This window comes from Solanum verrucosum, unplaced genomic scaffold (assembly GCF_900185275.1).
Source record: "Solanum verrucosum unplaced genomic scaffold, falcon-dt-bn FXZP01000102.1, whole genome shotgun sequence".
NCBI lineage: Eukaryota > Viridiplantae > Streptophyta > Magnoliopsida > Solanales > Solanaceae > Solanum > Solanum verrucosum.
This window is the reverse complement of record NW_026019930.1, coordinates 1,267,008-1,289,460: the sequence shown is the minus strand read 5'-3', so window position 1 is coordinate 1,289,460 and position 22,453 is coordinate 1,267,008. Positions and strand designations below refer to the sequence as shown.

The 22,453-nt window shown below is 34.8% G+C and overlaps 2 protein-coding genes across 4 annotated transcripts; both read right to left on the bottom strand.

The window, feature by feature from the left end:
• Nucleotides 1–1,153: 1,153 nt before the first annotated feature.
• Nucleotides 1,154–16,399, bottom strand: LOC125829362 (polyadenylate-binding protein-interacting protein 4-like). 3 transcript variants are annotated; one of them, XM_049508593.1, is made up of 15 exons: nt 16,270–16,399; nt 12,232–12,426; nt 12,021–12,167; nt 11,631–11,764; nt 11,203–11,393; nt 8,383–8,560; nt 8,045–8,278; nt 7,592–7,710; nt 7,366–7,435; nt 7,215–7,248; nt 2,962–3,281; nt 2,654–2,794; nt 1,839–1,931; nt 1,672–1,734; nt 1,154–1,286 (listed from the first exon to the last, which is right to left on the bottom strand). In XM_049508593.1, exons 2-15 carry the CDS (start codon nt 12,362–12,364, stop codon nt 1,266–1,268), a joined length of 1,878 nt encoding a protein of 625 aa, XP_049364550.1. In that variant the 5' UTR covers nt 12,365–12,426; nt 16,270–16,399; the 3' UTR covers nt 1,154–1,265. The 3 variants fall into 3 exon arrangements, with proteins under 3 accessions (XP_049364550.1, XP_049364557.1, XP_049364561.1); XM_049508600.1 differs by having other exon boundaries at nt 12,238–12,426; XM_049508604.1 differs by having other exon boundaries at nt 12,250–12,426.
• A 1,652-nt stretch (nt 16,400–18,051) lies between these two features.
• Nucleotides 18,052–21,775, bottom strand: LOC125829345 (phospholipid:diacylglycerol acyltransferase 1-like). The gene is made up of 6 exons (XM_049508583.1): nt 21,357–21,775; nt 20,723–20,945; nt 20,357–20,640; nt 19,588–19,915; nt 18,960–19,216; nt 18,052–18,825 (listed from the first exon to the last, which is right to left on the bottom strand). Exons 1-6 carry the CDS (start codon nt 21,773–21,775, stop codon nt 18,345–18,347), a joined length of 1,992 nt encoding a protein of 663 aa, XP_049364540.1. The 3' UTR covers nt 18,052–18,344.
• Between the last annotated feature and the right edge of the window lie 678 nt (nt 21,776–22,453).

The following is a 22,453-nucleotide window of genomic DNA, read 5'->3' as shown; positions in this document are numbered from 1 at the left end:
AGTTCTTGGATGTTTTTTTTTCTTTTAATTTACGTAAGGTCCGTAGAAAAACGTTTGCTAAGGCTTATAGCTAGCTTTCTTTGTCCTTAGTTAATTTTGGGAATTTATCCAAAATTAATGTGACATGGCATCTCATCAAGAGAGAAGAGTATATTTTGAGAAAAAAATAAATAGACGATGTTATTATGGTTCTAAAAGAAACAAAAATGATATTATAATATAGCGACTATCTAAAGAATTTACTCTTGCTTTAGAGAAACAAATGGAACTGCAGATTTGCTAGCAAAGGTTGCTTTAGAGACCAATTGATCACGGAAGAAATTTGAAAATGTGAGTTTTTGAAGTTGTGATTTTTGAACTTACATTTTACTTGAGTTTTTAATTATTTTTTTAAAGTTTCATTAGTGAGTAAAATTTCTCCCAAACACTAGCTTATTGAAAATATTTAAAGATTAGATTTTTAAAATTTGACAAAATTTCATGATCAAGCAAATAACATTATTATTTCTTGGCATTAAGCTCATACATAGTAGTAAAAGCAGCCACTAATCAATTATCAATACCCTCTCAATGAATTAGTAGAGAAATTATCCCAAATACTTGGGTAAAACATTATTATTTCTTTGCATTAAGCTCATACATAGTAATAAAAGCAGTCACTAATCAATTATTCCCAAATGCTTGAGTAAAACTTACAAGTAGTCATATATTCTCATGCAGCATTTAATTGATAACAACATACTAGCGTAATCTCACCGGTGGAGTCTAGAGATGATGGTGTGTAAGAAGTCTTTGTGGAAATTATCTCACCGGTGGAGTCTAGAGATGATGGTGTGTAAGAAGTCTTTGTGAATAATTTCCACGCCAACGAAAAAAAAAGTGTAAATTGACTCCTCACTTTTTTTTTGGTTTTAGTTTCCGCCAATAAGCAGCTAAAAGTCTACTAAATACTATTGAAAAAGGAAGAGAAACATACATTATCAGGAATACAGATCAAAGAGAAGAAATATCAACAGCAGTATACCAAATAAACACCACAGTTAACTCCAAGAAAAACTGCAAATCTGAAAGTTTACAAATCTATGATTATGACAAATTCACAATCACTGATACCCCAGTATAAGGAAAAGCTCTAATCAAACCATTGGATCCCCCTTCATCAACCAGCTAAACTTCCTTCACCAATCCATGAAATCTAGTGTCAGGAATTATTTCCTACAGCATCCATCGGTTCAACCCACCACGCAATATGGTTTGCCTACTGATTAGTAGTCTCGTCGCATTTCCTATCATGTCTCAACAAAGCAACAGTCAGTTTTGAGCCACTATAAGAGGGAGGAGAGAGTTGACAATTCTACTAGTTTGTTATATGACCCAAGACTCTAGCTGAACTGTAGCTCTCTCTAAAAATAAGAGATTTTTTCATAATATAAGAAAACTCAAACTCCTCAAGTACCCGGTCTACTTATGCACAAAAGGGTTATTTGGTCAAACATAAACAATCAATTTTATATGCATAACAATCAGAAATGCTGTTATTAATGTATGAACCAGTCAACAGACTGGAGCACAGCTTAAGTGTTTGGCTGCTGTCACGTAAATTTATCATTAATTTGGTGTTACTGGAGTAAAGGCCAACAAAAATAAATGTAAAATGTAAATATTTCTTACAGCAGGGTAACTCGGCATATAGACTACTTGCCGAGGGTGACCAATCATCATCTGCTGTCCATACTGCATCAAAAAGACGAGAATTTTGAACATTCTGAAACCCATTTCAAACGTAATGACAGAAGAATCAGTACACATATATGCTGGTAACCAAAACACTGACAAACCTGTGGTCCATTTGGATGAAAAAATTGTTGTGGTACAGGTGTAGCTTGTGGATTAAACATAACAGGCTGATGTGCAGAAAATGATGGACCAACCTGCATCGCATATATGATCAGCAAACCTTCAATAATGCATTAAAATGTGAGGGGGGGAGGCAATAGCACCTCTTTAGTTGAAACACTAACAAGTACAAGAAAAATATTTCACAAAGATGCGACAGTAACTTCAAAAGAATTGTGAATTTCTCCAGCTATCTTCCAACAATATGAAAACAGTAGGCAGATCAAACGAACAAATTTTCACAATAACAACATATGCATTGTAATCTCACAAGTGAGGTTTGGGGAGAGTGGTATATTCAATACAACATTAATTATACCTGATAAGAGAAGTACAATATTTTACCACAATTACCGCAACAGCACATAGAGTTTCAGTTCCACCATGAAAAATGAGAATGAAGGGCAAGTAATCCACAGCAGAAGATTACAAAAGACAGAATCCATATGTCCACCTCATGAAAATTACCGTTCTTAGGAAAACACACTTGCAGATTTTACACAGTACCACCCAAAAATGGGTTACCGACAAACCAAATCTATAAACATTTCCACCAGCATAGCCAAATATTTGACTCAAAATAAAGATGATAGACACTACATAAGTACATATCCAAAATATAACTTAGGTAATACAGCTATGGAGTCTACCAAGCTTTGACTTCCAAAGGCAGATCAGGTAAGATTCATAAAGTTTTTTTTTTCTGTCAGAACAAACTCCGCATATATTGACTATAAAATACACACACATCACTTACCCCAACAGGCATGCCATGCATATTTGGAACAGTAGCCACACCAGCTGGATAATAGAAGGAATTATCAGACACCGGAGAAGCAGGTCTCAAAGGTGATTGAAATGGCATGTAACTCTTTGCATTAGGATTTAGTTTAAATTCCTGAAAAAATAATCAACAGAACCAGAATAGATAAACATGTAGATGATTAGCCAAAGGAAGGGGGAAAAAAGAAATGGCATAACTCTAATAGAAACTATGGAAATTATTGCAGGATGATTGTTCTTTTCATTTTGTTGAAAAAGGGAAGATTCAGAAATAGTTCTTGCCTTAGCATGTGGATTCAATGTGGATTTTTCTGACGAAAATGAATTTACAGAAGAGGTTTGTGATAATCCATTGTCAGCTGACGTTGAGGCAGCACCTGTTCCATCAGAACCAGATAGAACAGAACTACTAGGTCGTACACGAGAATTAGCAGATTGTGAAGCCCCTTGAATCTTGGAAGACACTGCACCCTCAAACTTCTCTCTAGAAGAACTCGTGATCATATCCTGGTCCCCTGGATGAACATGCAATGCAGAGATGTCTGAAGACAATCTACCCCCATCAGAGGTCTCCATTTTCATTCTTGAAGAAGACTTTGAATCTGCACGAGTTAAAACCTAAGGTTAACAGAAATGGAAGTTGGAAGAAAGACATTTTGACATATTTGAATTTGCATTGTCAAAAGCACAAGTGCATCACAGACCAGGAGACAGCAATTACCGACACCAAGTAACTGCTATTGCACAAGCATGACAGATCGCATTTCTTGGTCACAAATTCAACCTCAATTTTCAGGATGTGAGTTGAATGTAGGTGAAATGTAATCACCCTATAATTTTACCATTTAATTACGCCAAAGCCAATATAAGCAAATGTTTCAAAAGCTAATCCCAAATTGTATCTCTATTATTTTTTGATCAAGTAATCCCAAATTAGAGTGAACGTTGTGCTGCTAAAATCCAAAACATCCACAAAATGAATGTCACAGATATGCGGATGCTAAGATGGATGCGTCGTCATACAAGATTTAAAAAGTTCAGAGATCATCATATTCGCAAGAAATTAATTTCACCATTTAATTGCGCCAAAGCCAATATAAGCAAATGTTTCAAAAGTTAATCCCAAATTGTATCTCTATTATTTTTTGATCAAGTAATCCCAAATTAGAGTGAACGCTGTGCTGCTAAAATCCAAAACATCCACAAACTGAATGTCGCAAATATGCGGATGCTAAGATGGATGCGTCGTCATACAAGATTAAAAAAGTTCAGAGATCATTACATTCACGAGAAAGTTCAAGTAACACAGATCAAAGATAAATGAGAGGTCGCTTGAGATGGTTTGGTCATATCCAGAGTCGGCCTCCAAATGCACCGGTCTGTAGGTGTGATAAAATCACAGTAGGTGAAGGTGTCAAAAGAGGAGAAGGAAGACCTAAAATCTCATGGAAGAAGGTTGTCTCGAAGGACCTACAATTTATGGAGATTCAAATAGACCTAGAAAAAGATAGAGCACCATGAAATAAAAAGATCCGTAAAGACAATACATATAAGTTTTTTTTTTTTTTTAAAAGATTGTATCTTGATGCACTTGATGCTCTAGCACTTTATCTCAATGGAATATAAGATCTTTGCAAAGGCTACGTAGAAACAAGCTTCATTAGAAACTGACTAAATAAGACGCATCTATCTTGTTTTAAGTAAAGCATCAAGACATCCTCAACAACAGTCTTGAAGTAGATACAGTTCGTTCTTGAAGATAGAAAAAATATATTACCAGAAAACGCTATTTCGAGCAAGCAACTGAAAGAGATTAAATTTGCAAGCTACAATAATGAATACAAATTATAAACAGAACTTAGCACTAAACTAAATGCCCGTTTGGATTAGCTTATTCTTAGGTACTTTGACTTTTAAGCGTTTTTTTTTGTTTTGGAGGTGTGTGAAGAGGTTAAAAAAGCTATGTTGCTCGGACTCTTCAAAAATGTTGATGGGTTCATGTCGGATTCTCCAAAAATAGTGTATTGTTGAAGGATCTGACACAGGTGCGGCAACATTTTTGGAGAGTCCCAGCAACTTTGCTTTTAAGCACACACTTTTAGGCCAATTTTTTTTCCAAATAAATCAAAAGTAGGGTATCCTCTACTTATGACTTTTAGCTTTTGACTTATAAGTTACTTTTTAAAAGTTCATCCAAACAGGCCCTACATCTGTCTGCCAATGAAGTGTGCTTAGCTCAATATAAAACTACAAAAGGCTAATGGCAGTTACCATTACATTTTAAATTTTTCAATGAAGTGTGCATGTGTTTGGTGAATCCTATGGAAAGAAAGAAATGAAAGATGCCATGATGGAAAAGCTAGCAGTCTCCAAAAGATCAAGATGAAAAGTATAAGTTTTTTCTATTTTTGGTGTAAACAAGATATAGTGGGGGAGATAGATAGCTTAGTTGATCTCATAGGACAATTGTAAAGTTTCTATCTAGACTTTGGTCTTGATGATACCCTCTAGGGTTGTAAATCCCACCCCATCAACTTTTACCTGATGGGCCTTTTGGTAAAAATATACAGTTACCATTCTCAAAAAAAATTAAAAATAATCCACTGTAAAGCACACTTAGATAACCTAATTATTCTTGGTCAACTGCCAAGAGAGAGCATAAATCAAGTTCAATGAATCATATAAAACATCAGGAAACAGAAAGTCAAAACTTAAATAACTAACTAGATAAATTGTAGCCTGTAGATTGAGTAAATAAAAAAAATTGAAAGCCCATATGAATGCTACTTTATCCTCTCTCTCCCCCCTCCCCCCCGGCAACTTTCATAGTTCCACAAGAGCAAGGTATGCATCATGTACAGGTATCCACCATTCTACAGCAAAACTTACAATTTTATACACTGAACAACCTGTTTTCCTTGCACAAGTTACCAACAACGACTAAACCTTAGTCCCAATCAAGTTTTGTCAACTATGTGAATCCATATTTCTTCAGTTAAGCTCATATCATATCATCATAGTGAAAAGTAACATAAGAAAATAAATAATAATAAAAATAATAATAATAATAGAAGTTCTCTAACAAGTCTAAAACCTATCCTCAACTAGTAGCCTTATATGGATCCTTTTCTTTCATTATCCCTATCTTTAACTAAGTCTACTATCTTTAGCTAAATCTACATTGAAACCAAGCACTTGTAGGTATTGTGAAACAACTTCCTTCCAGGTGATTTTAAGTCTACGTTGTCCCCTTTTAATACCTTCACTTACCATAGCTTCACAAGTTGCCAATTCGAGAAATTTTAATTATTAGAGATTTCTTCTTTTCCTTTTAAAAGATAAATGTTCTCTTTTACTTTATTTACAATTGGTTACTCTCTTCTATGCTTAAATATACTTCTAATTTCTTAAGGTATCATGCCTAGAGGCAACTTCACTATTTTTGTTGCAAAACTTTTTATTTAATTTACCCAAATTAACCCTGTCAATCTTTTTTACCTTATTAAACAGTTGAGAATTTTTTGTCTTTTCACTTAAAGTCACAACTCTCCTCTTCTTCCTTGGATAGTCCCCTGCTGCTTCCCTTCTATGAAACGATTCATGACTTAAAATATTTGAAATTAATCTTTTGATTTCTCATGGTTTGAGCTCTCAAATACCATGAATAAAGAGAAATATTCAAAATTGGAAATTGATTATGGGAAGATAAGGATACCCATTTACAATACCCAAAAAGTTCATTGTGAAGAAGAAATTGAAGAAAATGGCCATAACTATGAATCATATATTCAGTGATGTTTAAGCCCCACGAATGTAGTCAGCCCCTTAAGTTCTTAACCAATTTTTATAACTTTCAAAAGCTTCAAATCAAGTTGGAGAAACGGGAGAAAAAGGGCTTAATCATCAATGTACAATTAACAATAACATTTCTCTGCTCATAAAAATATGCTAAGAAACATTCTTCCCACCAATAATTTCTGTAACTTCACTAAATCCATTTTTAAAAAAGAAAGTTAATCATTTCTCATATTCTCTTTTCGTGAAGTTACCCAAATAGAGAGATTACTCGCAAGCTCACTATGAAAGAAAATGGTTTCTTTGTTGTCTTGAAGTTGCATTGTTATCTTGTAAAATTTGGAAGACTCATGGATGAGAGAGAGAAGATTTAACACAGATAGACATAGATAGATGAGGAAGAAGAAGTACATTTGGTAATTGATGTGTTTTAAATGACTATTGAGAGGGTAATTTGGGTAAATCAAAAGTGGGCACATGCTAACCTACTACATGACTTACTACCTTCATGTGTGTGTGTGTATATATATATATATAGAGTATATTTTTTCGGCTCATTGACAGAGATAGCGACCTCAACTGTTTAGGACTGAGGTATAGTTGTTTTTACTGTAAATGACGAATGCAAATATGTTGGCCAAGTGTCCACTATTTTCAACGCAAGGGAAATAATTTAAAAATTCCATTCGCAGGAGTTCACATGCAATATCTAACTACTCCAGCTCACAAGACATACTCACCTTCCAATACTGACGTTTGAGCAACTTCAGCTATCTACATGAAACAAGGAACACCAATCATAAGAAAGTTCTCCAAGAAAAAGTACCCAAAACATTAATAACAAGTTAAAATGAAAACAATAAGCATTATGGAAGTCAGAGATAAGCTAACCATATGATTTCTTGTATCCTCCTTATTGCAACTTGCTCCAGCATGCTCACTAAACACGGTTTTGCGACCCCTAAAAGGATCATTTCAGTTAGAGAGACGATAAATGAGATTACTAACAAGGCTAACGTTATCTTTAAAACTACTAGTCGTGAAACCAGAAAATAGACTTTACAGCCTAAGGGAATAAAAAGTATCACCGTGGTAGAAAGGAATGATCATAGCAAACCTGTTTAAGATAGAGCCACCTTTAAGGACAACTTCAGCTGATGACTGTTTCGCATGATCATCATAACAAGTCTGGTAGACATCCCTACTGGTACTTAGCTGGGAAGATTGCAATTCATCCTACGGGCAAGATAGGCATAGAAATACTAAAACGCGTCATATAATTAGCTTATATTTACTATAGTCGAGTACACAGAAGCTAAAGTATTACTCATAGGCTCTCAAACCACATGATTCACACTGCAAGTGATTGGTATCTAAGACGTGGATAACTCTTAAATTCACCAGCAATAGTAGACAATAACCAATTAATATATTTTTCGACTAGCTAGAGATATTTGACTAACATGACAATATCTTCCTCTGTCATCCATATCTTAACAGAAGGAAAAAGACTCAGTACCGTAACAAACAATTCTTACAGACTAATGATTGTGGTTAAACAAACTTATACCATGGAGGAAGATCTTGATGAAACTTGTGCACCATCATTCATTTTCCTTCTGCTCATGTCAGTAAATGACTTTCCCATAGCACTAGATATACCTTGAAATGTCTCATCATTACGTGAATCCAACAAGATGTCCTCACAGTCATCATAGCCGCTATCATCAACCTCTCTAACAACTGCAGAAAATCTGGTTTCCTCATCAACTTCTAGGTTCTCATGAAGTTGAATCCCTCTCTCCTATGAAAAATGAATTAAGCAACACAACTAATATTAGAGAGAAAGAAGAAGAGAAAAATCACTTAGAAACAAAGATTTCTGTAAAAAGGATGTAATTACCCCACCTCTGCTAGATGAAGATCACGTGTATCCTCACCCTCAATTTCTCTAGCTATTCTTAGAGCTTCTTTTTCCAACTCACTCATCTGAGGACCTCTCTTAAGCTTTGTCGTATAAAGGTCCTCATCAAATGTGCTTTTTACTCCAAACAGTGTTTCATTGGCCTGAAACTGATCCCAGCCCCTGACAAATACGCACATTATAAAGGTTGAAGCAACTATAAAGGAGATATCGATAGATGACTAGTATAGACACGCAAAAATCAAAATTGGCACAAGTATAACAACATTGGACAAAGAGAGTCTAGTAGTTACTAAAAACTGGACGATATAATTATGAAACACACCATTCTATGCATTCATCTTGCATTGACATAGAGCAGAAAGGGACACCAGCAATGTAATTGAGTGAAATTCATTTTGTATCATACGAGAAAGGGGCACTCATCCTGAATTAAAATACAATAATGTGCTATAACAAGTAGATGTGATCTTCAGACCAGGGAATGACACCTTTTTCCTCCTTTTGGTGATTACATGCATCAAAATTAAATAAGGAGCTACAGGAGGAATTTACCCTTTTCACCAAGAAATATTGTACTTCGAAGACAGTTGAAAACTTAAACTAGAGGAACTTTTCCAGTGCTAATATCTGACACAATCCAACTCAATGTCTGTCTTCAGAATAAATTCAATTCATATTTACTTAGCTTTAGGGCATCTCCAGCCCTACACTCTATTTTACGCTCCAAATATAGAGTTCTCTACTTTTTCAGACAACCAACTTCAATCCAATTCTCTATTTTACACTCTCTAAAAAGAATCTTCTTCTCTCCTCAATATTATATTATTATTTCTATTTCATTTTTGTTTTCTTATTTCATAATATAAATCTTTTCTTTTGTTTTTCCAAATAATCATCCTAAATAATTTTCATGTAATATAAAATTTATTTATTTTTTGTTTATTTAATATTAAATTATATTTATTCTAAATTTCTAAAGAACAATTACGAATAATTGAAAAAAGAAATCACCAAGCACAACCGCAATCACAACCACAACTTATCTAAATCATACACAAATTCCTTTTTCGAATATTGTTAAATCTAGAAACGACCTACCGGATTACTAAATTATTGTTGTAATTTTTAAAATTATTATGTTATGTATTGTATTGTTATCTTGTATTTAAATTATTATGTAATGTATTGTATTTTGAAATTAAAATTTTATCTTGTCATTTAAATTTTGTGCATTCTTCATAGTGAAAATTAATAATAACATCCAATTGTATCACAAAGTGACGAAAATTAAAAAAAAATATTTAAAGTATTATTAATTTGAGATGAAAGTAGTATATATAAAATAAATATTTTTAAAAATGTTATATTACATTTAAAAAGAATTGCGAATATTAGAGATTTAATTAAAAGCCTTATATGACAAATAATATGTTTATTTAAAATAATAGAAATAATAATATAATATTCAAAAAGTGAAATAGAGAATATGAATAGTTCAACTCGTAAAATAGAGAGTGGTTGGAGAAGGCATTCTCTATTTTACTCTCCAAATATAGAAATAGAGAATGGAGAGAAATAAAGTAGGGTTGGAGATGGTCTTAGAGAAGAAAAGATGCCTATCAAAGGAAGAACTTCACAAACAACACTTCCACGACAAAGGAGGAATATGCTTCAGATAGGAAAAACAACACTGAGAGAGATAGAAAGGAGGAATATGTTTAGAATATGTAGGAAGTATGCATGAGAGGGACGGGATCAAGAAACACAATACCGCCTCAATCCCAAGATGGGAGGAGGCAACAACAAATTTCACTATCCATTTAAACCCATTTCATCCGAACATTAAAAAAATTGGGGTTCCATAAACTAGAATTTTCAATTCCTACTAACACAAATCTCTAAGAGGACCAAAAAGACCCCTAAAACCATTGGACCTAATGTAAGTATAACGTCAAGACTAAGCCTTAATATCACTAGCTTGTGTTGCCTATAAGGATCTTTTTGTCCTATTCTTCCAGTTTCTCCACTAGATCTGCATGAATTACTAGAGAAGATAGGGTCTTATGAATGTGATGCTCAAGAACAACTAACATAACAATCCCACTTGGAGTATCACAAGATTTCTATTCTTTAACCACAGTAATGCTCTGTTTCAACAAGAACACAAGAAAATATTTTTATAAGAAGTTGATAATGACATAATGTAAGCTCAGAAATATTTTTCCTGTTAATTTCACCATGGCCTATAAGTGGCAGTAACTACTTAAACCCATGTCTGCTAATTATGGTAAATGAAAGTGACCAATTACGTAATTATGAATTGATATAAGTACAGTGTTAGCATTATTTTTAATCGTAGAACTTGGGGGTAATGATAGGTCAATGGGTATGGGTGTAAAGATACAATCAAGATATGTATATTATGATATTTATAAGTATATATTTCGTCAATTAATTGAAGTTATTGAATTAGAGCTTAGTATAATTAAATTCTTTGTAAACACTTACATTTTATACATAAGTTATCTCATTTAATACCAAAGTGTTCTAGTACTTTATGTGAATATATTTATAAGGCACAAACAGAAAACCAAACCAAATAGCTAATCAACCTATACTTCTTGGCCATAAATTTATTCAAAGCACCCGAGTTAGGTTGATCAAATCTAGAGCGGATCAATCACCCACACACAAATCATGTCAGTCGACAGTGGTACGTCAAGGATTTGAAGGATCAGTGCAGTACATACTACGGATATCTAAAACATAAACAATCAAAGGAAATGATGTGAGCTAGCAACCTATTCCAATGGCCATCAAATATATTGTCCAGTTCAGGACATTCAGGAGCATCATCATCAGGCACCCAGCGTTCCAACTGCCGCTCTACCTCAATATGCCGAGATTGTGAAATACATGAATCTGTCAGAAGTTCGTGCTGCTGTTCCAGCATGAATTCTGTTCTGAAACCATCTAAAGTTGTAGGCACACCCTACTCCAAAGCAATATAGCATCATTATTATAACTAAAATTAATTGATAATCACATCGATCAGAGTCAAAAATTGATTTGAAATTATATATAAAGGTCTTCCATGAAAGACCATCACCATCATATACTGTGATCTGATTTGCCTGGTTGATTATTTAAATTGTAAAGTATTATCATTGTTGAAATCAGACAATGCATAAATAATTGCTGGAAAGAATTATAGTAGTTGCACACAAACCTTTGCTGTAACTTGTACAAACTCTTTACCCGGTATTATCAAAGTCTTTAATGGAGGCTTGCTAAAAGTTTCAGAAGTACTCTTCATCCCCTCAGAACTATCTTTTATCAACTGAGCCATTTTCAGAATAATACCTGTGTCAAGTGAAGGGAATAAGCCAATGTTAAATATAAATAGTTGAAGTATATTTTGAATAGGGGCTCCTGTTTTGGTTGTAAGTATACTTTGTAAATTTCTTAACTTAGCATTTTTTTCATGTGCTAAATTATGGTTTAATACAATTGGTTACTTCGACTCAAAAAAATAAATAGTTGAACATATGCCAAAACAATGGTTAGTCTTCAATTAATACCCAAAGACCTGCAGTCTAAGTTAACTTTTCTAACATACCAAAATCTTTTTCAGCGTTTGTCGCATGAAGTATCCCTGAAAACACTGATCCGTCCATCACTTGTACTTCCACTTGATGTCCAACAAGACAGGTAGTGAAATAAACAAGTCGATCATGTGACAGGCTTTGATATGCTCCCCCTTTACCTGGAACACTTGGAATTAGAACTACAGAAGAAATCATAGGCAATCGTAAGTCAGTGACTCTCACCTACACCTGTAAATTGACGAGAAGTAGTTTTTCCAGATTGCACTTTATTCTCCAACTTAGTACCCATTTCTCTATCAACTTTACGACGGCCATATCCATTGGCAGAAGGCCTTGGCTGCACGGGTTGCTGCATCTTCCTAAGAAATGTGTTAATTTATAGGCGAGATGCAGTTCAGCTCAGGTACAGTCTATACACTGCAGAAGACAATACTCCAATAAGAAAATAATCGTAACTGCTAAAGATTGAAATTTGAATGAAGCATCTTTTTTTGCAAGCATGACAAAGTACCAAACTGCACAGTACACACCAAGGCAACAACTAAGAGAGTAGACCTGGATATTCCACTAGCTGGTATACAGAAACCAGGAACAAGAATTATATAACACGAAACATAATGCATCTTTTGAACAATAACTAGGCATTAAGGCACTTTATTGGACTGTGTGATTAACAAGATACAAAGTAAAATAGAAGGCAGTAACCTCTGCAATGCAATGTGAGAATTGAATGTTAATAGATGCAGACCATTAATTTCTCTTATGACAAATAGAGGGTTTCAGCAATTGTTTTGCTATTTGAGCGTTGGTTCAGGTATTGGAATAGTAGGTTCTTTTATATGTTAGAGAGGCCCAAAGGATTGGGATCCTTAAAAGACTTTAGACATTGTTGCTTGCCCAAGCCAAAATTTATTACCCCATTGTTGACCCTAACTCATTACGCGTGAGCCTAGTTGTCTCACCATCAGATCTGAAATTCAAAAAACTTCGTGTCTCCTCAAAAACCCCTCAGAGGTCCATTTGTTCACCAAAAATTCCAGTGACAATATCCTTTCCAGGACAGTGAGGCTTTGTGACTGACAAATTGTAGTGCTTTCCAACCCAAATGGATATATAGTACTCGAACTCTCCGGAATCCACTGAGATGGTCCCCGGAATACAATTAACTGATTAAGAGGCTTTTGACAAGAATTCAAGCCTATTTTAGGTAGCCTCTTCAAAATAGTTTCTTCCTCTACTTTCAATCAACCACGCAATTTCACCAATTTTCTAAAAGTATCATGATTCCATAGGGTAGAAGCATACCCAACAAACTAAATAGCTAATCCAACACTATTTTGGTATATCGTTGTCTGAGATGAATCCCGACATTTGTGACTGTGAGAAGACAAGAGTTTGAAAGAGAACTCAGCGGGAATTAACTCATTAAATTCCTCCATAACCGCCTGAACCTGTCCAAGATAAGTTGACATATCCAAGTCCTGCTTTTTTAAGGTTAGTTAACCGAGAAATCACATTATAACAGCGGGATATGTCATTTGTGTAGCCCACGAGCCTTTTCCCAAACTAAGAAGCAAGTTTGAAATGGTCAAAACAATGGCATCAACTTTGAATCAATAGATTTCCATAACAGACTACACAATTGAGCATCAATCTTCTCCCATTCTCCCCTATCTTTTTCAGTAATTCCTTGGCCTGTGTAACCAAGTGATTCTGAACACCTTGTCCCTTGCACCATAATTGAACAGAGGAGGACCAAGATAAATAGTTTGCACTACCTATCAAAGGTTCTGTGGTAATGCCATAGTTTGGGTTGGTGGAACTCACAGATTTAGTGCTAAACATATCGGATCCGAGAGACATGAAAAACAGATCTATTAGTGTTCAAAAATAAAGTAAATTATGGGGAAAAAACCTGAAGAACAGATCTGGAAAACAGGAGAACTGCTTGCTGTCTTGCCAGAAAAAGTTGCTGGGAAAAAAAACTGCCAGAAAAGTGGCTGAAAAACACCACAAGCTGCGAGGATTCCGATCGTAATGGTGGTACTGGTATATGCACAATACCCCTAGAGAGTGTCGGAATCGCAGAACAGTGGAGGTTTTGCTGGAAAAAAAAATTCAGCAATTTTGTTCTCTCATTATTCTTGTTTTCTCACTAAAGAAAGCTCTGATACCATGTGAGAAGCTGATTTCTCTCTCAAACTCGTCTTCTCACAGTGACCACCAGTCCAGCCTAAGTTCCATGTTTTTCCATCTTCATACTCTTTTGATTCACCGAGATTCCTCATCCAATGTTAGTTCAAAGATAAAACTAAACCCTTTCATTTCGAGGACCTGAGGACCCCCCCCCCCCCAACCTTCCAAATGTTCGAACCCATCTTCTTAGTTCTGAGCCTATTGGGATATCTTAGTGAACACCCTCAAATCTCCCCCAACAAGCAATTTTGAAGGGACTCCCTCTTTTGTTAAATAATTTTGTTATCCAACAGTGATTTTACGCTCCAACTAGTTCCTATCTTTCAGCCTCATTTCACTTTCAGAACATCTCAAGTTCTCACTGCCCCTTCATAGCACTGTGGTTGCTTCCCTTTAGTAATCTGGCTTTCTTTATAATTTTTTTGTATTTTTCAAGTTATATCGGCCCAGGCTTCTGTTTTGCATAGATAGCCACAAATCTTCCATGAAAATTAAAATACCGAGTTACAGAAAACTCATAGAGTTGGTCCTACTGATTCCCTCTCCTGAATATGTTCCCAGATCCTTCTGATGCAGCAATCATCTTTAGGCATACCCATATAACATATTAGGACTCGTCTGCTGATCGTCAACTGCCTTACAAAGTTTCTTCTCCTTTCTACCCAGTTGCACCATATGTTGTGGAATGGAGCATATTCGATGAGATCAAAGGACTTAGCACCGGCAACAAAAAATAACTTTCTTGACATTTGATGGATTAAGTTCTAAAACAATCAGCCTAATAAAATGATTGGAAATAAAACATAACCTAGGACCAACAAGAGCTTAGTTCCAGACGACAGAAAAACCCAGTCTACCAGGAAAAGCCAAGAGCTAAACATTTGAGAAACTACTTTTTTAAATTTGAGTCCGATGAAGCGAGCTCTTACAAATCTTTTTACTGGCAGGGTTCTGGGAAAAGAAAGGGAAAATGACTTTAAGCTCAAGATCAGGGTGGTATTTTTCTTTAATCAAGTAATTTTTTTATTAATAAGCCCAAGATCAAAGACTTGGTGAAGGAACAATTGTGAACTAGCTAAAACCTCAGCTGCTATTAAGCTTTTAAATGATCAATTATTGAACATTAGAAGCGGAGTGTTTGGTAATTTTATGTGGGAGAGGCAGGGGGTTAGTCTCCTCTTCTCATCTTCCCTTTATTCAGTAGTATTACTTTAATATTCGCATAGTATCTTATTCTTCATTGTTACGACTACGTGTTGCTTCATTTGCTTAATTTATTTTGCTATTTAGTTGTCGTTATTTTGCTTTGATTACTCTTCTTTTGAGTTGAGGGTCTTTCGGAAACAACATCTCCCGAAAAAGGGAAGCCCAACTACCAGAATATTCAAAAGCCAACTAACAGTAACCAAGAAACGACATGCTGTGAATCTATTTTCCTTTCATTGGAAACTTAAGCTCAACGTCTTCTGTCCAACCTGCAATTGATATTTTTCTTCTCTTCCCTTCTTTTTATGTACTATACATAATCATATCAAGTGATAAATGGAGTCTACAGGTACCTATTCACCATTGTGAGTTAATATACACCAACAACTCTCATCCTAAACTAGTTGGTTCAGCAACATCTATATCCATTCGGCTATATTTAGGTTCATTTATTGATTTTTAGAAACTTGAAACAACAAGAGCCAGAAACAAAACAAACGATTTGGCACAAAAAGCACGTATAATAGGAATAACTGCATTCTCCATAAAAGGAATCTTCTCCAAAGCACCTAACTTCCCAAACAAAACAATCAACGCAGTAGGAGCCAATCCAAAATCAAAGCTTTTACAGCTGCTTCACAGAATCACAAGTAATTAATTGAAATCCCAACTTTAAAACAAAAAAGAACCACTTCTTTTGCCTGAGCTCGATTAAAAAACCCTAGACCCATATTTTTGTGCGATTCAAACTACATGATCCATCAATAAACAAGTAGATTAGAAAGGCGATACTTACAAAGAGAGAGAATGTGGCGATCGTAGCAAAGAGAAAGTGAAATTGATAGTCAGAAACGACACCTCTGTATATGTGTCAACGGAATTGGAAGGGTGAAGTCTCTGCGCGTCTTCCGCCACCGAGAAACTGAAATTGCCCCGAATTGCTCAAAATGGGTTCTCACACAGAGTATATTATGATGTCCGTTTAAACACCTTTGTCTGTATAGTTAACAAATACAGTGAAATTACTGAAGAATATACGTAGACTTTATAATTATTTTTTCTAAATAAAAAATCGTTTTCGAAGATCTTCGCTCAAACAAATCAAAATAATAATAAGATAGCTAATAGCAAAATTGAGCTGAGCATATATGCAAGGATATTTATATCTATATTTATATTTATATAAAGAAAGAAATATAATTTGATATTGTTTAGTAGCTGATTAGAGTTAGGAAAGTATTAGTAAATATGCAGAACTAAAAAAATACTCCTTCATTCTTAATTCTATTAGCGAACTTTTTATCCTTCAACGTGAATTTTCTGGCATAAATTCAAGTTAATCCAACTCCAAATGAGAGTAGCTAACATCAAATGAAAAACAAAAAAAAAATTGCTATTGTTACGTTATTTGGGTTTTATTTTTCTTCTTGCATGATGATTGATGACAAACATTTTTGTAAGCTATGCAGAAATTTATATGTTATTTTAAATAAAGTAAAAATACATTATTAGGAGTAGTAATAACTAATAAGTATACTTAAACAACGTTTTATATGATTCAACTAAAAATGACAAAAATTGTCACTTACATAGAGCATAAAAATTGACATTTTAAAGTACATAATTTACCTAACACAATATTCCTTCCTTTATAATATTTCATTAAATAAACCAAACATTAAAATTGCCATGCCCCCTCAATTCCTTCTTTTTATACTCAAAACTTATTCAATATTACTGTTATTATTTCTAAATTCAACAAATAGTAGTGTTAAATGAACACTTTCGTGTTGATGTAGATCTAAGCGCATGACTAAATTGATTCTCCTGTTCCATTTAGTATTATTTATATAGTAAAATCTAATTTGTGTTCGTAAACAATATAATAATTCAGGTTTTATATTATAAATGAAATTTAACTTGTTATAGAAGGTTGTTTTCTTTATATTATATAGTTGCAAACTCAAACTTTATGTAATTATTTTATATACCTATATGACAAAGAATCCAATGAGCTTCACAGATTCCTTTTTTAGTGATGTATTCCCACACCAATATGTCAGACCTCCTCTCTATCCAATCATTTTTCATTTCTTTTTTCAATTTTTCCATTCCACTTTTTTACTAGTCAATTCTATTAAAAAAAATAGCTCGATGCACTAAGCTTTTTTTATATGCGGAGTTTGGAAAAAAGTCGAATAACAAAAGTCTATTGTACATAGTCTTATCATGCATTTCTACAAGATAATATTTCCACGTATAAATAATCGAAGATCAAATTTTTTGAAAACACTCCATTATAAGTAAATTCAACAGAACTAGAGAATCCGAGAAATTCATGTTATCACAATAAGGAACAAAAGTTGTTCATTCATTGAGTAGCTATTCCACAAGTCTGTATAACAACACATTTGAAATACAAAATCTTTGAGAAAACTATGTTGGTACAATATCAATTCTATTCCTAATTGTTCCTGATTTGGGCAACTAGCTCCAACTTTGACATATTACACCGCGAGATGCACAAAGCATCTTGCATTCTATCTGGGATCTATTTAATCGTCTACTTAGTCAGATAAAACAAAGTGTTGATAGGCTCTCCAAACGTCAATGGTAGATCCACAAAATCCATGATTTTGACATGATTCCATAATTTAGTATCTCCCACGAGTGAGATTATACAGGGTATGTTGTTGTTGTTGTTGTCCATAATTTAGTATCTCACATTTGACAGGAAGGGTTTGTGTGGCTTCCAGATGAACTCATATCAGCATATAACTTTGTGATTATACATGAAGCAGACATCTTGACATGATGAAACTTAAAGACGTACAGATGATCACCATCACCATGATGTAAATATGAAAGTGATATTCTAACCGTTGAGTCAAGTACTTCATCATATAAGAGAAAGCAGTGCACCCGGTGTTCCCCTAAAGACGTAAATCAATCTTCTCAGACCACTTGAAGATGTCCGAGTGAACTTGATCACCTCCCAAGTCTTTACCCGTTGCACCAGCTGCAACTCTCATAATATCTTCAATCAAAGCGAAATTTCCCATAATATCAACATGAGCTCCACTCTGTGTACCACGGCCCTCAAGAAGGTTCGCGGGAGGAGCATGATCATACTCCCTTGTATAAGTTTTGATTCCTGAAGGATTAAATCTAGTTTTTCCACGCCATCCTTTTGCACACATGAAGCCTGCACTTAAAATAGGCACCGTCTCATCGCCATCAACAGTGAGAACACCATTCTTCAAACAACACTCATTCCCTTCATCAGCTGAAGTTTCAATCTGGAATGGAATATGACATTGTGCTATTGGTGTCTGCCCGTAAACATATGCTCTTTCAGTTGGAATGCCAACTCCATACATTGAATAAAGCTCCATTTCAGGAGCATTTGGTAACCTGTAGGGTTAACAAGGTAAAAATAAAATGAACCCGAGGTCATTTTCTACTCGTAGACTATAACAAGAGGCATCCTTTGTACAAAAGCAACTACTAAAATAGTATGGAGACAGAGTTCAAATGAAAGCACTCACTTTGTTTCCAATGGATTTGACCAGTATTTGTAGTGTGAATACATTGGATCATCCAAATCTTTAGCTATCCCATATGAAAAATGAGCGCCTCCACGAGCCATCATCTTTGGGGCAACAAAGTGAAGTAAATCCAAGATATCTCCAGCTGTATAAACCTTGTATTCTTCCACAGCTTTTATACCAGCAACGCCCATGTCATAATACTCTGTCCACACATCACATGTGTTATTTGCTTTATTCGTGCCCTTCACTGCACCCTGCAGGTAAACAAATACAGATACTTCCAGACAACAAGAAGTGAGTGGGAAAGAGATGATTTCGCTTAGCTTATAAGTACAAGAAATTAAGGCATAAATTGACATATTATTCATCCTACTGTACTACTGAGTTAATGTTCATCATATATTTGTTTCGATTGAATTGTTGTAGTTATTCTTTTTATTTGTGTTTCTTTGCTTTATAAGGATCAAAATGTTAGATGACAGGTCTACCAAAGCTATGCCTCACAAATGTCTTTCTCAAGCACAAAAATCCATGTTTGTGAGCCTTAATTAACATTTTGAAACGAATAGAAGAAAGCATAGAAATATGTATAGAACGAGAGCATTTGGTTTGTGGTTAACATTACTCTGAAGTCAATCCTAGTAATATCTGATGAAGGTTTCTGAACTGCATCCTTTCCAAATGATATCATCCTTCCATAATTAACATGTTTTCCTTTAGATTCTATAGTTTGATTGTCCTGATGGCTTGACATCTGACTAATCTTGTCCCTTAGTTTTCTTTTGCGAGGAGAATAGCCTTCTTCTGGAGACCAGTCAAGACCACCCCAAATCGTCTCTCCTCCTTTTGGTAACATAGACATGGTTGAATCCCAAGTCCGAAGCATCTTCATTAAATGTGGTAGTGTTTGAATACGAAATAAATCTTTGTCCATAACAACTGATGCTTTACTCCTGAAATTTAAGTAAATTAGTAATGATCAAGAAGACTACCAATGAAGAATTAGGAACAGCCTACACGCGGAAGCACTCAAAGACTTGTATTTTCCATGATTGCCTACTTAAAATCATTTTGTACATAACATCTAGTGTTGAAATATAAAAGGCTATCAAATAGTATCTCTTAGAACATCAACGATTCGTAGTGGAAAGTTGAGGGAAAAGGAAATAAGGATGTAGACCACATGTTTAACTGCAATTACTACTCACACGTCAAAGCATCAACACATACTCAAATCTAGCTCAAGAAACAGATATGATTAGAAATTTTCACGGCCTTATTTACCAAGCTCGGGACTAGAGGAGCATTTTAGGAATCTGATTTAGCTCTATAGAATATGTACTCTTTCTTTATTTGGCTGTCAAGGAGAAAACATCCACATGAACCAATTTTACCTTGCAATGGCGACATCTCGAGCTTCAGCTGAGAAAAGTGCAGCTAATGCTTTTGGAACACCTAGAAACGGCGCACCAATATTCATCACTGCTTTAATATGTTTGGCACACCAATCAGGACCACCACCACCACCCATTGGAGCTGGTGCCTCTACCCACTTCATGAAATACAAAAAGTAAATAGCTCCCATAGAATGTGGAACAATTACTGCCTTATTGCCTCCATTAGTTGCAACCATCAGTTCTATATTACTTTTTATCTGGCTTAGCGTCTGGTCACGCACCTGATGAAATGATTTCGCCATTGACATTACAACTTTTTGAGGAAACAACAATGCTCAAGCTTACGGATAGTGAAATTTATACCTCAGTATTCTGAATGGAAAGTCTCCAGTCATATGCAGCCATATACATCGTTTTCTCCTCATATCCTATTCGCGCCAAATTAGCAATCAAAACTGCCCACACAAAATATCCTGGCGCAAAGTAATCTGCAGCAACAAGTCCGGCAACTGGCCTAACCCGAATTCCCGGAGGATCCAACCCAGATTCATTGTCCAATGACATGTGTTCCGCCCAACAAAACGGTCTGTTACCATCACACAAACAGATGAACATTAGAATAAACTCCTTTCTTTTTTGCAATTGTTACGCATTCTAGCTATTCAGTGGCAAATTTTAGACCATAACTCATATCTTGTATATATATTTAAAAAATTATCAAATATCTATAAATATTTAACCATAAGTATATTTATTTTGAGATAGCCCTACAAACCCCATATCCTAGATCTCATCTCATATTATTGATACCAATGAAGTTTATTCCCCTTCATCAATTCCATAAAAACATACCAGATTCATCTGAACCCAATACTTTTTACGCGGAGCATAAGTTTATGCATTAAAATTCCGACAAATATCAAGTCTGAACTCATATTGATTATAACAACTTTATAGATTGAACCTATAAATTTCAAATTCTGGATTCGTCTCTGACCTTTTATACACTTCGCCAAAAGTGCCACCCCATAACCGCTTCCGAAACAATCCTTCAGCACACTGATGTCCCTCCCATAGCTCAAGGCCACAAGTAACAATCCCAGGTACAAAAACAACTGGATGTTTAGCCTTTAGCCCTTCATTTCGTAGCTTTACGCCAGGAGGATCAGCTACTGGCCCATTAATTGCCTCTGTTACGTACTGTGGAAACGAAGCTGGCATAGCATTGTACAAAAACAATAAAATCCACCATACAGTACAAATATATCCTACGAACCAACAACAACTATCGATACATGACCATTTCTGCTTCGTTACAATCTTCCTCTTAGTTTTCTTATCATCTTCCTCGTCAAGTAGTTCGAGGGGAGGAATCTCATTTTGATGAGGTGCATTTCTTCTTCTAATTAACTCCATTCTCAAAATTCAGTTAAACAAATTAATAGTATTATTTTGTTTGAGATTGATACAAGTATGTTATGTGTAATACCTTCCTATAATGGTGGATCAAGATTTTAGATTAGTGGAGGGAAAAATAACACTTGTGCTTAATTAATTTTTTGTTAATTTGAATTGATTGATTGTTTGGATTATATATAGAAGGTTCATTTGAACCAACCCAAAACATTATGGTGTTTCATCAAGTTTTTGCATTTGTAGCTCAATGAGTCCTTGACTATGACCTAATTTCGTAAGACATAAGTTTAGTCAACTTTTATCTTGTCCGACATAAGTTGTGTAGTATCTAATTTTGTTAGGAATAAGTTGTGCCACAACTTTGTTTATTCTGAAACTGAACTTATGTCTCTATTGATATAAGTTTCATACAAACCAAGTTATATGTTGCGAGACATATATAATTTGTTGGTTATGAACTTCTTATGACATAAGCCTAGAACTGATTTTATGCCCCTATCAACAAAAGTTTATAGGAACTAATTCATGTATATACGCTGCACTTATGCCTTTTTTTCAAGGTTAGGAATATTTTTGGCTAGCTTTTGTTACTTAAAAGGGGTGCCAAAATAGAGGCATCCGTACGAATAACCAAAGTTTCATTGAAAATGTTTTACGACCAAATCTTTTGATCGATTG